Here is a 12,362-nt window from a genome sequence, read left to right as displayed (position 1 = left end):
AGGGTTGTGTGGTGGAAGGTGTGGGCATCTCTTCCTTGGAGATGGTCGTAGGTGAGGGTTGTGTGGTGGAAGGTGTGGGCATCTCTTCCTTGGAGATGGTCGTAGGTGAGGGCTTTGTGGTAGAAGGTGTGGGCATCTCTTCCTTGGAGATGGTCGTAGGTGAGGGTTGTGTGGTGGAAGGTGTGGGCATCTCTTCCTTGGAGATGGTCGTAGGTGAGGGCTTTGTGGTAGAAGGTGTGGGCATCTCTTCCTTGGAGATGGTCGTAGGTGAGGGTTGTGTGGTGGAAGGTGTGGGCATCTCTTCCTTGGAGATGGTCATAGGTGAGGTCGTAGAATCTAACGTCTTTTTCTGTATTTTGATAACCAGCGGGTATCGTCCTATTTCTGCTCTGCATTGGTTGGGCTTTTGCATTGTACACATTATATATATATATATATATATATATATATATATTATTGTACACAAAGTATATTTCCACAGAATCCAGCTGTGATCAGGACCTGACGGTAGTATAGACACAGACAAGCTCCTTTAAGACTGGTTTTAAAGAAGAGAATGAGAGGAGGTGGAGAGGAGAGGGGGAAGAGTTGAAGAGAGAGAAAGAGAGAGAGGGGGAGGGTGAAGAATGGATGAGAGAGAAAGAGAGAGAGAGAGGAGGGTGAAGAGTGGATGAGAGCGAGAGAAGGAGAGAGAAGGACGGAGAGAGGAGGGTGAAGAGTGGATGAGAGAGAGAGAGGAGGGTGAAGAGTGGATGAGAGAGAGGGAAGGAGAGAGAGAGAGGAGGGGTTGTTAGTAGGGCAGAATGTAACTCAGTGACTAGCAGCCCTATAGCGTGCTGGGATCAAGTTTCTTCCTGTCTGTAACAGATCCCTCTGATCTGACCAACACAGACTGGATCTCAGCTTTTAATGGTAGCCTCTCTACCAGCTATCACAACAAGCTGTTTCATTTCACAGCGTTCTGATGTTATGACCGACACATCGACTGACACAACAACTCCGGACTGGATGATGCGACCCTTGGGATGCCTGGGAGGTGTTCCCATGGTCTCTGCTTGAAAAGTGGCGCTGAATACAAAGGAGACGAGGAGACGAGAGGACCGTAACACCGCCGCCTCTCTCCCGTAGCCTGTGAGGTGTTCCCATGGTCTCTACTTGAAAAGTGGCGCTGAATACAAAGGTTGTAAGAGAGGACGAGAGGAGACGAGAAGTAGCCGTGTGAAGCGATGAACAGATAGACATGGAGGTGGATTTTAAAGACATTTGTTGTTATTGTTGTTGTTGTTTATCCAAACCCGGCGCCCTGACAGACTGACCATGCCATCGCTGTGGAAACAGTTGACCTTTTCCTTTGCCACTCTGCTCTGCGTGCTCTCTGCCACTCTGCTGCTGGTAGCCCTGGCGACCGAGCGCTGGGTCAGCGGGAGGATCCTGTGTGGTACCGGGGCAGAGCTGGTCAGCGCCAACTGTTCTGAACTGGACAAGTTCACCGGACACATCTACTACGGCCTGTTCCAGGGTCAGAAGACTAGGAGGTGTGGACTGGGAAACCGCAGCACCAAGATATACAGTAAGGGGGTATCTACTACAGACTGTAGTGGGGATATATCTACTACAGACTGTTAAGGGATATATCTACTACAGACTGTTATGGGGGGGTATCTACTACAGACTGTTATGGGGGGGTATCTACTACAGACTGTTATGGGATATATCTACTACAGACTGTTATGGGGGGGTATCTACTACAGACTGTTATGGGGGGGTATCTACTACAGACTGTTATGGGATATATCTACTACAGACTGTTATGGGGGGGTATATCTACTACAGACTGTTATGGGATATATCTACTGCAGACTGTTATGGGGGGTATATCTACTACAGACTGTTATGGGATATATCTACTACAGACTGTTATGGGGGGGTGTATCTACTACAGACTGTTATGGGATATATCTACTACAGACTGTTATGGGGGGGATATATCTACTACAGACTGTAGTGGGGGTATATCTACTACAGACTGTTATGGGATATATCTACTACAGACTGTTATGGGATATATATACTACAGACTGTTATGGGATATATCTACTACAGACTGTTATGGGGGGGTATATCTACTACAGACTGTTATGGGATATATCTACTACAGACTGTTATGGGGGGGTGTATCTACTACAGACTGTTATGGGATATATCTACTACAGACTGTTATGGGGGGGATATATCTACTACAGACTGTAGTGGGGGTATATCTACTACAGACTGTTATGGGATATATCTACTACAGACTGTTATGGGATATATATACTACAGACTGTTATGGGATATATCTACTACAGACTGTTATGGGGATATATCTACTACAGACTGTTATGGGGATATATCTATTACAGACTGTTATGGGATATATCTACTACAGACTGTTATGGGATATATCTACTACAGACTGTTATGGGATATATCTACTACAGACTGTTATGGGGGGATATATCTACTACAGACTGTTATGGGATATATCTACTACAGACTGTTATGGGGATATATCTACTACAGACTGTTATGGGATATATCTACTACAGACTGTTATGGGGATATATCTACTACAGACTGTTATGGGGATATATCTACTACAGACTGTTATGGGGATATATCTACTACAGACTGTTATGGGATATATCTACTACAGACTGTTATGGGATATATCTACAGTGTTCCCCTCTGCATAATTGAAACACACTGACTAGACCAAATATAAACATTATATACAGTGTCCAGGTTTTATCATGTTTATATACAGTACATAAACACACTGACTAGACCAGTACATAAACACACTGACTAGACCAGTGCATAAACACACTGACTAGACCAGTACATAAACACACTGACTAGACCAGTACATAAACACATAACCCTAACCCTAGACCAGTACATAAACACCTAACCCTAACACTAGACCAGTACATAAACACCTAACCCTAACCCTAGACCAGTACATAAACACCTAACCCTAACCATAGACCAGTACATAAACACACTGACTAGACCAGTGCATAAACACACTGACTAGACCAGTACATAAACACACTGACTAGACCAGTACATAAACACCTAACCCTAACCCTAGACCAGTACATAAACACCGAACCCTAACACTAGACCAGTACATAAATACCTAACCCTAACCCTAGACCAGTACATAAACACCGAACCCTAAAACTAGACCAGTACATAAACACCTAACCCTAACCCTAGACCAGTACATAAACACCTAACCCTAACCCTAGACCAGTACATAAACACCTAACCCTAGACCAGTACATAAACACCTAACCCTAGACCAGTACATAAACACACTGACTAGACCAGTACATAAACACACTGACTAGACCAGTACATAAACACCTAACCATAACCCTAGACCAGTACATAAATACCTAACCCTAACCCTAGACCAGTACATAAACACCTAACCCTAACACTAGACCAGTACATAAACACCTAACCCTAACACTAGACCAGTACATAAACACCTAACCCTAACACTAGACCAGTACATAAACACCTAACCCTAGACCAGTACATGAACACCTAACCCTAACCCTAGACCAGTACATAAACACCTAACCCTAACACTAGACCAGTACATAAACACCTAACCCTAACACTAGACCAGTACATAAACACCTAACCCTAACCCTAGACCAGTACATAAACACCTAACCCTAACCCTAGACCAGTACATAAACACACTGACTAGACCAGTACATAAACACCTACCCCTAGACCAGTACATAAACACCTAACCCTAACCCTAGACCAGTACATAAACACCTAACCCTAACCCTAGACCAAATCAAATCAAATCAAATCAAATGTATTTATATAGCCCTTCGTACATCAGCTGATATCTCAAAGTGCTGTACAGAAACCCAGCCTAAAACCCCAAACAGCAAGCAATGCAGGTGGAGAAGCACGGTGGCTAGGAAAAACTCCCTAGAAAGGCCAGAACCTAGGAAGAAACCTAGAGAGGAACCAGGCTATGTGGGGTGGCCAGTCCTCTTCTGGCTGTGCCGGGTGGAGATTATAACAGAACATGGCCAAGATGTTCAAATGTTCATAAATGACCAGCATGGTCGAATAATAATAAGGCAGAACAGTTGAAACTGGAGCAGCAGCACAGTCAGGTGGAAGTTGAAACTGGAGCAGCAGCATAGCCAGGTGGACTGGGGACAGCAAGGAGTCATCATGTCAGGTAGTCCTGGGGCATGGTCCTAGGGCTCAGGTCAGTTGAAACTGGAACAGCAGCATGGCCAGGTGGACTGGGGACAGCAGGGAGTCATCATGTCAGGTAGTCCTGGGGCATGGTCCTAGGGCTCAGGTCAGTTGAAACTGGAACAGCAGCATGGCCAGGTGGACTGGGGACAGCAAGGAGTCATCATGTCAGGTAGTCCTGGGGCATGGTCCTAGGGCTCAGGTCCTCCGAGAGAGAGAAAGAAAGAGAGAAGGAGAGAATTAGAGAACGCACACTTAGATTCACACAGGACACCGAATAGGACAGGAGAAGTACTCCAGATATAACAAACTGACCCCAGCCCCACGACACATAAACTACTGCAGCATAAATACTGGAGGCTGAGACAGGAGGGGTCAGGAGACACTGTGGCCCCATCCGAGGACACCCCCGGACAGGGCCAAACAGGAAGGATATAACCCCACCCACTTTGCCAAAGCACAGCCCCCACACCACTAGAGGGATATCTTCAACCACCAACTTACCATCCTGAGACAAGGCTGAGTATAGCCCACAAAGATCTCCGCCACGGCACAACCCAAGGGGGGGCGCCAACCCAGACAGGATGACCACAACAGTGAATCAACCCACTCAGGTGACGCACCCCCTCCAGGGACGGCATGAGAGAGCCCCAGTAAGCCAGTGACTCAGCCCCTGTAATAGGGTTAGAGGCAGAGAATCCCAGTGGAAAGAGGGGAACCGGCCAGGCAGAGACAGCAAGGGCGGTTCATAAACAGTACATAAACACCTAACCCTAGACCAGTACATAAACACCTAACCCTAGACCAGTACATAAACACCTAAATGTAGTTTCGTAAATCATTTAACATCTGAAAAAAGGACAAATCTGAGGCCCTCATTGGCCTGATGTGTGTGTGTGTGTGTGTGTGTCCAGTCTTCCCTACTCTGGTACAGACCCTGAACACAGGTCTCCATGTGATGGTGATAGTCTTCCTGTTGGTGGCCGTGGGGTTTACTCTGCTCAGCCTCTCATTCTCTATCTACAACGCACGCAAGGTAGGGGCTATGTGGTGTGACGATGATGTGTGTGTGTTTGGTTTTATAGTGTATATCTGTGTGTGTGTGTGGTGTTATAGTGTATATCTCTGTGTGTGTGGTGTTATAATGTATATCTCTGTGTGTGTGGTGTTATAGTGCATATCTGTGTGTGTGTTATAGTGTATATCTCTGTGTGTGTGTGTGGTGTTATAGTGCATATCTGTGTGTGTGTTATAGTGTATATCTCTGTGGTGTTATAGTGTATATCTGTGTGTGTGTGTGGCTGTTGTGTTATAGTGTATATCTGTGTGTGTGTGTGGTGTTATAGTGTTTATCTGTGTATGTGTGTGGTGTTATAGTGTTTATCTCTGTGTGTGTGGTGTTATAGTGTATATCTCTGTGTGGTGTTATAGTGTATATCTCTGTGTGGTGTTATAGTGTATATCTGTGTGTGTGTGTGGTGTTATAGTGTTTATCTGTGTATGTGTGTGGTGTTATAGTGTTTATCTCTGTGTGTGTGGTGTTATAGTGTATATCTGTGTGTGTGTTATAGTGTTTATCTGTGTGGTGTTATAGTGTATATCTCTGTGGTGTTATAGTGTATATCTCTGTGGTGTTATAGTGTATATCTGTGTGTGTGTGTGGCTGTTGTGTTATAGTGTATATCTGTGTGTGTGTGTGGTGTTATAGTGTTTATCTGGTTGTGTGTGTGGTGTTATAGTGTATATCTCTGTGTGGTGTTATAGTGTATATCTCTGTGTGGTGTTATAGTGTATATCTCTGTGTGTGTGGTGTTATAGTGTATATCTGTGTGTGTGTGGTGTTATAGTGTATATCTGTGTGTGCTTTTATAGTGTATATCTCTGTGTGGTGTTATAGTGTATATCTGTGTGTGTGTGGTGTTATAGTGTATATCTGTGTGTGTGTGGTGTTATAGTGTATATCTGTGTGTGTGTGCTTTTATAGTGTATATCTCTGTGTGGTGTTATAGTGTATATCTCTGTGTGTGTGGTGTTATAGTGTATATCTCTGTGGTGTTGTAGTGTATATCTCTGTGTGTGTGGTGTTATAGTGTATATCTCTGTGTGTGTGTGGTGTTATAGTGTATATCTCTGTGTGGTGTTATAGTGTATATCTCTGTGTGGTGTTATAGTGTATATCTCTGTGTGGTGTTATAGTGTTTATCTGGTTGTGTGTGTGGTGTTATAGTGTATATCTCTGTGTGGTGTTATAGTGTATATCTCTGTGTGGTGTTATAGTGTATATCTCTGTGTGGTGTTATAGTGTATATCTCTGTGTGGTGTTATAGTGTATATCTCTGTGGTGTTATAGTGTATATCTCTGTGTGTGTGTGTGTGGTGTTATAGTGTATATCTCTGTGTGGTGTTATAGTGTTTATCTCTGTGTGTGTGGTGTTATAGTGTATATCTCTGTGTGTGTGTGTGGTGTTATAGTGTATATCTGTGTATGTGTGTGGTGTTATAGTGTTTATCTGTGTGTGTGTGGTGTTATAGTGTTTATCTGTGTGTGTGTGTGGTGTTATAGTGTTTATCTGTGTGTGTGTGGTGTTATAGTGTATATCTCTGTGTGTGTGGTGTTATAGTGTATATCTGTGTGTGTGTGTGGTGTTATAGTGTATATCTCTGTGTGTGTGGTGTTATAGTGTTTATCTCTGTGTGGTGTTATAGTGTTTATCTCTGTGTGGTGTTATAGTGTTTATCTCTGTATGTGTGTGGTGTTATAGTGTATATCTCTGTGGTGTTATAGTGTATATCTCTGTGTGTGTGGTGTTATAGTGTATATCTCTCTGTGGTGTTATAGTGTATATCTCTGTGTGTGGTGTTATAGTGTATATCTCTGTGTGTGTGTGTGGTGTTATAGTGTTTATCTCTGTGTGATGTTATAGTGTTTATCTGTGTGTGTGTGGTGTTATAGTGTATATCTCTGTGTGTTGTTATAGTGTATATCTCTGTGTGTGTGGTGTTATAGTGTTTATCTGTGTGTGTGTGGTGTTATAATGTATATCTCTGTGTGGTGTTATAGTGTATATCTCTGTGTGGTGTTATAGTGTATATCTCTCTGTGGTGTTATAGTGTATATCTCTGTGGTGTTATAGTGTATATCTGTGTGTGTGTGGTGTTATAGTGTATATCTCTGTGTGTGTGTGGTGTTATAGTGTATATCTCTGTGTGTGTGTGGTGTTATAGTGTATATCTCTGTGTGGTGTTATAGTGTATATCTCTGTGTGGTGTTATAGTGTATATCTCTGTGTGTGTGGTGTTATAGTGTATATCTCTGTGGTTTTATAGTGTATATCTCTGTGGTGTTATAGTGTGTATCTCTGTGTATCAGGTTCCCTACCAGAGCATTAAAGGCCCCACTGGACTCTACATCTGGAACACCATAGCAGGTACACACATACACACACACACCACTACACACACACACACACACACCACTTACTATCTTGGTAATGCCCACCAATGTTCTTTGTTTCATTGTGGGGACTACCTTGTTAATGTGGGGACTACCTTGTTAATGTGGGGACTACCTTGTTAATGTGGGGACTACCTTGGTAAAGTGGGGACTACCTTGGTAATGTGGGGACTACCTTGGTAATGTGGGACTACCTTGGTTTTGTGGGGACTACCTTGGTTTTGTGGGGACTACCTTGGTAATGTGGAGACTACCTTGGTAATGTGGGGACTACCCTGGTAATGTGGGGACTACCTTGGTAATGTCCACCAGGGTGAATGTTCCTTGTTTCATTGTGGGGACTACCTTGGTATTGTGGGACCTACCTTGGTAATGTGGGGACTACCTTGTTAATGTGGGGACTACCTTGGTAATGTGGGACTACCTTGGTAAAGTGGGGACTACCTTGGTAATGTGGGGACTACCTTGGTAATGTGGGACTACCTTGGTTTTGTGGGGACTACCTTGGTTTTGTGGGGACTACCTTGGTAATGTGGAGACTACCTTGGTAATGTGGGGACTACCCTGGTAATGTGGGGACTACCTTGGTAATGTCCACCAGGGTGAATGTTCCTTGTTTCATTGTGGGGACTACCTTGGTATTGTGGGACCTACCTTGGTAATGTGGGGACTACCCTGGTAATGTCCACCAGGGTGAATGTTGTTTCATTATGGGGACTACCTTGGTAATGTGGGGACTACCCTGGTATTGTCCACCAGGGTGAATGTTGTTTCATTATGGGGACTACCTTGGTAATGTGGGGACTACCTTGGTAATGTGGAGACTACCTTGGTAATGTGGGACAACCTTGGTAATGTCCACCAGGGTGAATGTTGTTTCATTATGGGGACTACCCAGGTAATGTGGGGACTACCCTGGTAATGTCCACCAGGGTGAATGTTGTTTAATTGTGGGGACTACCTTGGTAATGTGGGGACTACCTTGGTAATGTGGAGACTACCTTGGTAATGTGGGACAACCTTGGTAATGTCCACCAGGGTGAATGTTGTTTCATTATGGGGACTACCCTGGTAATGTGGGGACTACCTTGGTAATGTCCACTAGGGTGAATGTTCCTTGTTTCATTGGGGGGACTACCTTGGTAATGTCCACCAGGGTGAATGTTGTTTAATTGTGGGGACTACCTTGGTAATGTGGGGACTACCTTGGTAATGTGGAGACTACCTTGGTAATGTGGGACAACCTTGGTAATGTCCACCAGGGTGAATGTTGTTTCATTATGGGGACTACCCTGGTAATGTGGGGACTACCTTGGTAATGTCCACTAGGGTGAATGTTCCTTGTTTCATTTTGGGGACTACCTTGGTAATGTCCACCAGGGTGAATGTTCCTTGTTTCATTGTGGGGACTACCCTGGTAATGTGGGGACTACCTTGGTATTGTGGGGACTCTCCTCTCCTCTCCAACCTCTCTTCTCTCCCATCTCCTCTCCTCTCCAACCTCTCTTCTCTGCCATCTCCTCCTCTCCTCTCCTCTCCAACCTCTCTTCTCTTCTCTCCCATCTCCTCTCCTCTCCTCTCCTCTCCCATCTCCTCCTCTCCTCTCCTCTCCTCTCCTCTCCTCTCCTCTCCTCTCCTCTCCTCTCCTCTCCTCTCCTCTCCTCTCCTCTCCTCTCCTCTCCTCTCCTCTCCTCTCCTCTCCTCTCTCCTCCAGGGGTGTTTGGGTCGTTAGCCGTCCTGTGTTTCTTAGCAGCTGTCAGACATCATCGGTTAACGGAACGTGTCTCTAACTACCAGGAGACTCTTTTCCATTTCTCCATTCTGGATGAGCGACTGGATTGGTCCTTCTGGCTAGGCGTGGCCAGCGTCGCTACGCACGGTGTGGTGTGTGTTGTCGTGGCAATGAGCCGAATCAAACTGCCCAAACCACAGAACAAGAAACAGTCCGAGCAGCCAACTGTCACCGCTGAAGTCCTCATGTACTGACACACACACACACACACACACATACACGTTAGTGGGACATTATCTACTAGCCTGCTGTAATCAACAAGACACTGGGTCTATCAACTGTCTATAGAAACTGTAATCTACACTGGGTCTATCTACTGTCTATAGAAACTGTAATCTACACTGGGTCTATCTACTGTCTATAGAAACTGTAATCAACACTACACTGGGTCTATCTACTGTCTATAGAAACTGTAATCTACACGACACTGGGTCTATCAACTGTCTATAGAAACTGTAATCTACACTGGGTCTATCTACTGTCTATAGAAACTGTAATCTACACTACACTGGGCCTATCTACTGTCTATAGAAACTGTAATCTACACTGGGTCAATCTACTGTCTATAGAAACTGTAATCTACACTGGGTCTATCTACTGTCTATAGAAACTGTAATCTACACTGGGTCTATCTACTGTCTATAGAAACTGTAATCTACACTACACTGGGTCTATCTACTGTCTCTAGAAACTGTAATCTACACTACACTGGGTCTATCTACTGTCTATAGAAACTAATCTTCACTACACTGGGCCTATCTACTGTCTATAGAAACTGTAATCTACACTGGGTCAATCTACTGTCTATAGAAACTGTAATCTACACTGGGTCTATCTACTGTCTATAGAAACTGTAATCTACACTGGGTCTATCAACTGTCTATAGAAACTGTAATCAACACGACACTGGGTCTATCTACTGTCTATAGAAACTGTAATCAACACTGGGTCTATCTACTGTCTATAGAAACTGTAATCAACACGACACTGGGTCTATCTACTGTCTATAGAAACTGTAATCTACACTGGGTATATCTACTGTCTATAGAAACTGTAATCAACACTACACTGGGTCTATCAACTGTCTATATAAACTGTAATCTACACTGGGTCTATCTACTGTCTATAGAAACTGTAATCTACACTGGGTATATCTACTGTCTATAGAAACTGTAATCAACACTACACTGGGTCTATCAACTGTCTATAGAAACTGTAATCTACACTGGGTCTATCTACTGTCTATAGAAACTGTAATCAACACTACACTGGGTCTATCTACTGTCTATAGAAACTGTAATCTACACGACACTGGGTCTATCAACTGTCTATAGAAACTGTAATCTACACGGGGTCTATCTACTGTCTATAGAAACTGTAATCTACACTACACTGGGCCTATCTACTGTCTATAGAAACTGTAATCTACACTGGGTCAATCTACTGTCTATAGAAACTGTAATCTACACTGGGTCTATCTACTGTCTATAGAAACTGTAATCTACACTGGGTCTATCTACTGTCTATAGAAACTGTAATCTACACTACACTGGGTCTATCTACTGTCTCTAGAAACTGTAATCTACACTACACTGGGTCTATCTACTGTCTATAGAAACTAATCTTCACTACACTGGGCCTTTCTACTGTCTATAGAAACTGTAATCTACACTGGGTCAATCTACTGTCTATAGAAACTGTAATCTACACTGGGTCTATCTACTGTCTATAGAAACTGTAATCTACACTGGGTCTATCAACTGTCTATAGAAACTGTAATCAACACGACACTGGGTCTATCTACTGTCTATAGAAACTGTAATCAACACTGGGTCTATCTACTGTCTATAGAAACTGTAATCAACACGACACTGGGTCTATCTACTGTCTATAGAAACTGTAATCTACACTGGGTATATCTACTGTCTATAGAAACTGTAATCAACACTACACTGGGTCTATCAACTGTCTATAGAAACTGTAATCTACACTGGGTCTATCTACTGTCTATAGAAACTGTAATCTACACTGGGTATATCTACTGTCTATAGAAACTGTAATCAACACTACACTGGGTCTATCAACTGTCTATAGAAACTGTAATCTACACTGGGTCTATCTACTGTCTATAGAAACTGTAATCAACACTGGCCCCTGTGAAGATGTGGAGGTAAGAGGTTCAAAAGTATCTATATCCACATTAAAACAAGTCCTATATCGACAACCTGAAAGGCCGCTCCACAAGGAAGAAACCACTGCTCCAAAACCGCCATAAAAAAGCCAGACTACTGTTTGCAACTGAACATTGGGACAAAGATCGTACTTTTTGTAGAAATGTCCTCTGGTCTGATGAAACAAAAATAGAACTGTTTGGCCATAATTACCATCAATATGTTTGGAGGAAAAAGGGGGAGGCTTGCAAGCCGAAGAACACCATCCCAACCATGAAGCACGGGGGTGGCAGCATCATGTTGTGGGGGTGCTTTACTGCAGGAGGGACTGGTGCACTTCACAAAATAGATGGCATCATGAGGCAGGAAAATGATGTGGATATATTGAGGCAACATCTCAAGACATCGGTCAGGAAGTTAAAGCTTGGTCGCAAATGGGTCTTCTAAATGGACAATGACCCCAAGCATACTTCCAAAGTTGTGGCAAAATGGCTTAAGGACAACAAAGTCAAGGTATTGGAGTGGCCATTACAAAGCCCTGACCTCAATCCTATAGAAATATTTGTGGGCAGAACTGAAAAAGCGTGCTCATTCTCATTTGCAACATTCTCATTTGCAACAAAACATACAGTCAATAATACAGTAGAAGAAAAGAAAACAA

The 12,362-nt window shown here is 43.5% G+C and overlaps 1 protein-coding gene across 1 annotated transcript; it reads left to right on the top strand.

Annotated features, from left to right (window-relative positions):
- The first annotated feature begins 742 nt into the window (after nt 1-742).
- LOC116360609 (clarin-2) lies at nt 743-10,055 on the top strand. The gene is made up of 4 exons (XM_031815554.1): nt 743-1,570; nt 5,199-5,320; nt 7,655-7,712; nt 9,453-10,055. The coding sequence occupies exons 1-4, from the start codon at nt 1,318-1,320 to the stop codon at nt 9,722-9,724; spliced, it is 705 nt and encodes a 234-aa protein (XP_031671414.1). The 5' UTR covers nt 743-1,317; the 3' UTR covers nt 9,725-10,055.
- The last annotated feature ends 2,307 nt before the right edge of the window (nt 10,056-12,362 follow it).

This window comes from Oncorhynchus kisutch, unplaced genomic scaffold (assembly GCF_002021735.2).
Source record: "Oncorhynchus kisutch isolate 150728-3 unplaced genomic scaffold, Okis_V2 Okis09a-Okis19a_hom, whole genome shotgun sequence".
Taxonomy (NCBI): domain Eukaryota; kingdom Metazoa; phylum Chordata; class Actinopteri; order Salmoniformes; family Salmonidae; genus Oncorhynchus; species Oncorhynchus kisutch.
The sequence above is the reverse complement of the archived record's forward strand: the minus strand, read 5'-3'. Positions and strand labels throughout refer to the sequence as shown.

Coding starts and splice junctions, on each gene's coding strand:
- LOC116360609 (XM_031815554.1), top strand. CDS start 1,318: ATGCCATCGCTGTGGAAACAGTTGACCTTTTCCTTTGCCACTCTGCTC. Junction 1,571..5,198: donor CCGCAGCACCAAGATATACA/GTAAGGGGGTAT, acceptor GTGTGTGTCCAG/TCTTCCCTACTCTGGTACAG. Junction 7,713..9,452: donor CATCTGGAACACCATAGCAG/GTACACACATAC, acceptor TCTCTCCTCCAG/GGGTGTTTGGGTCGTTAGCC.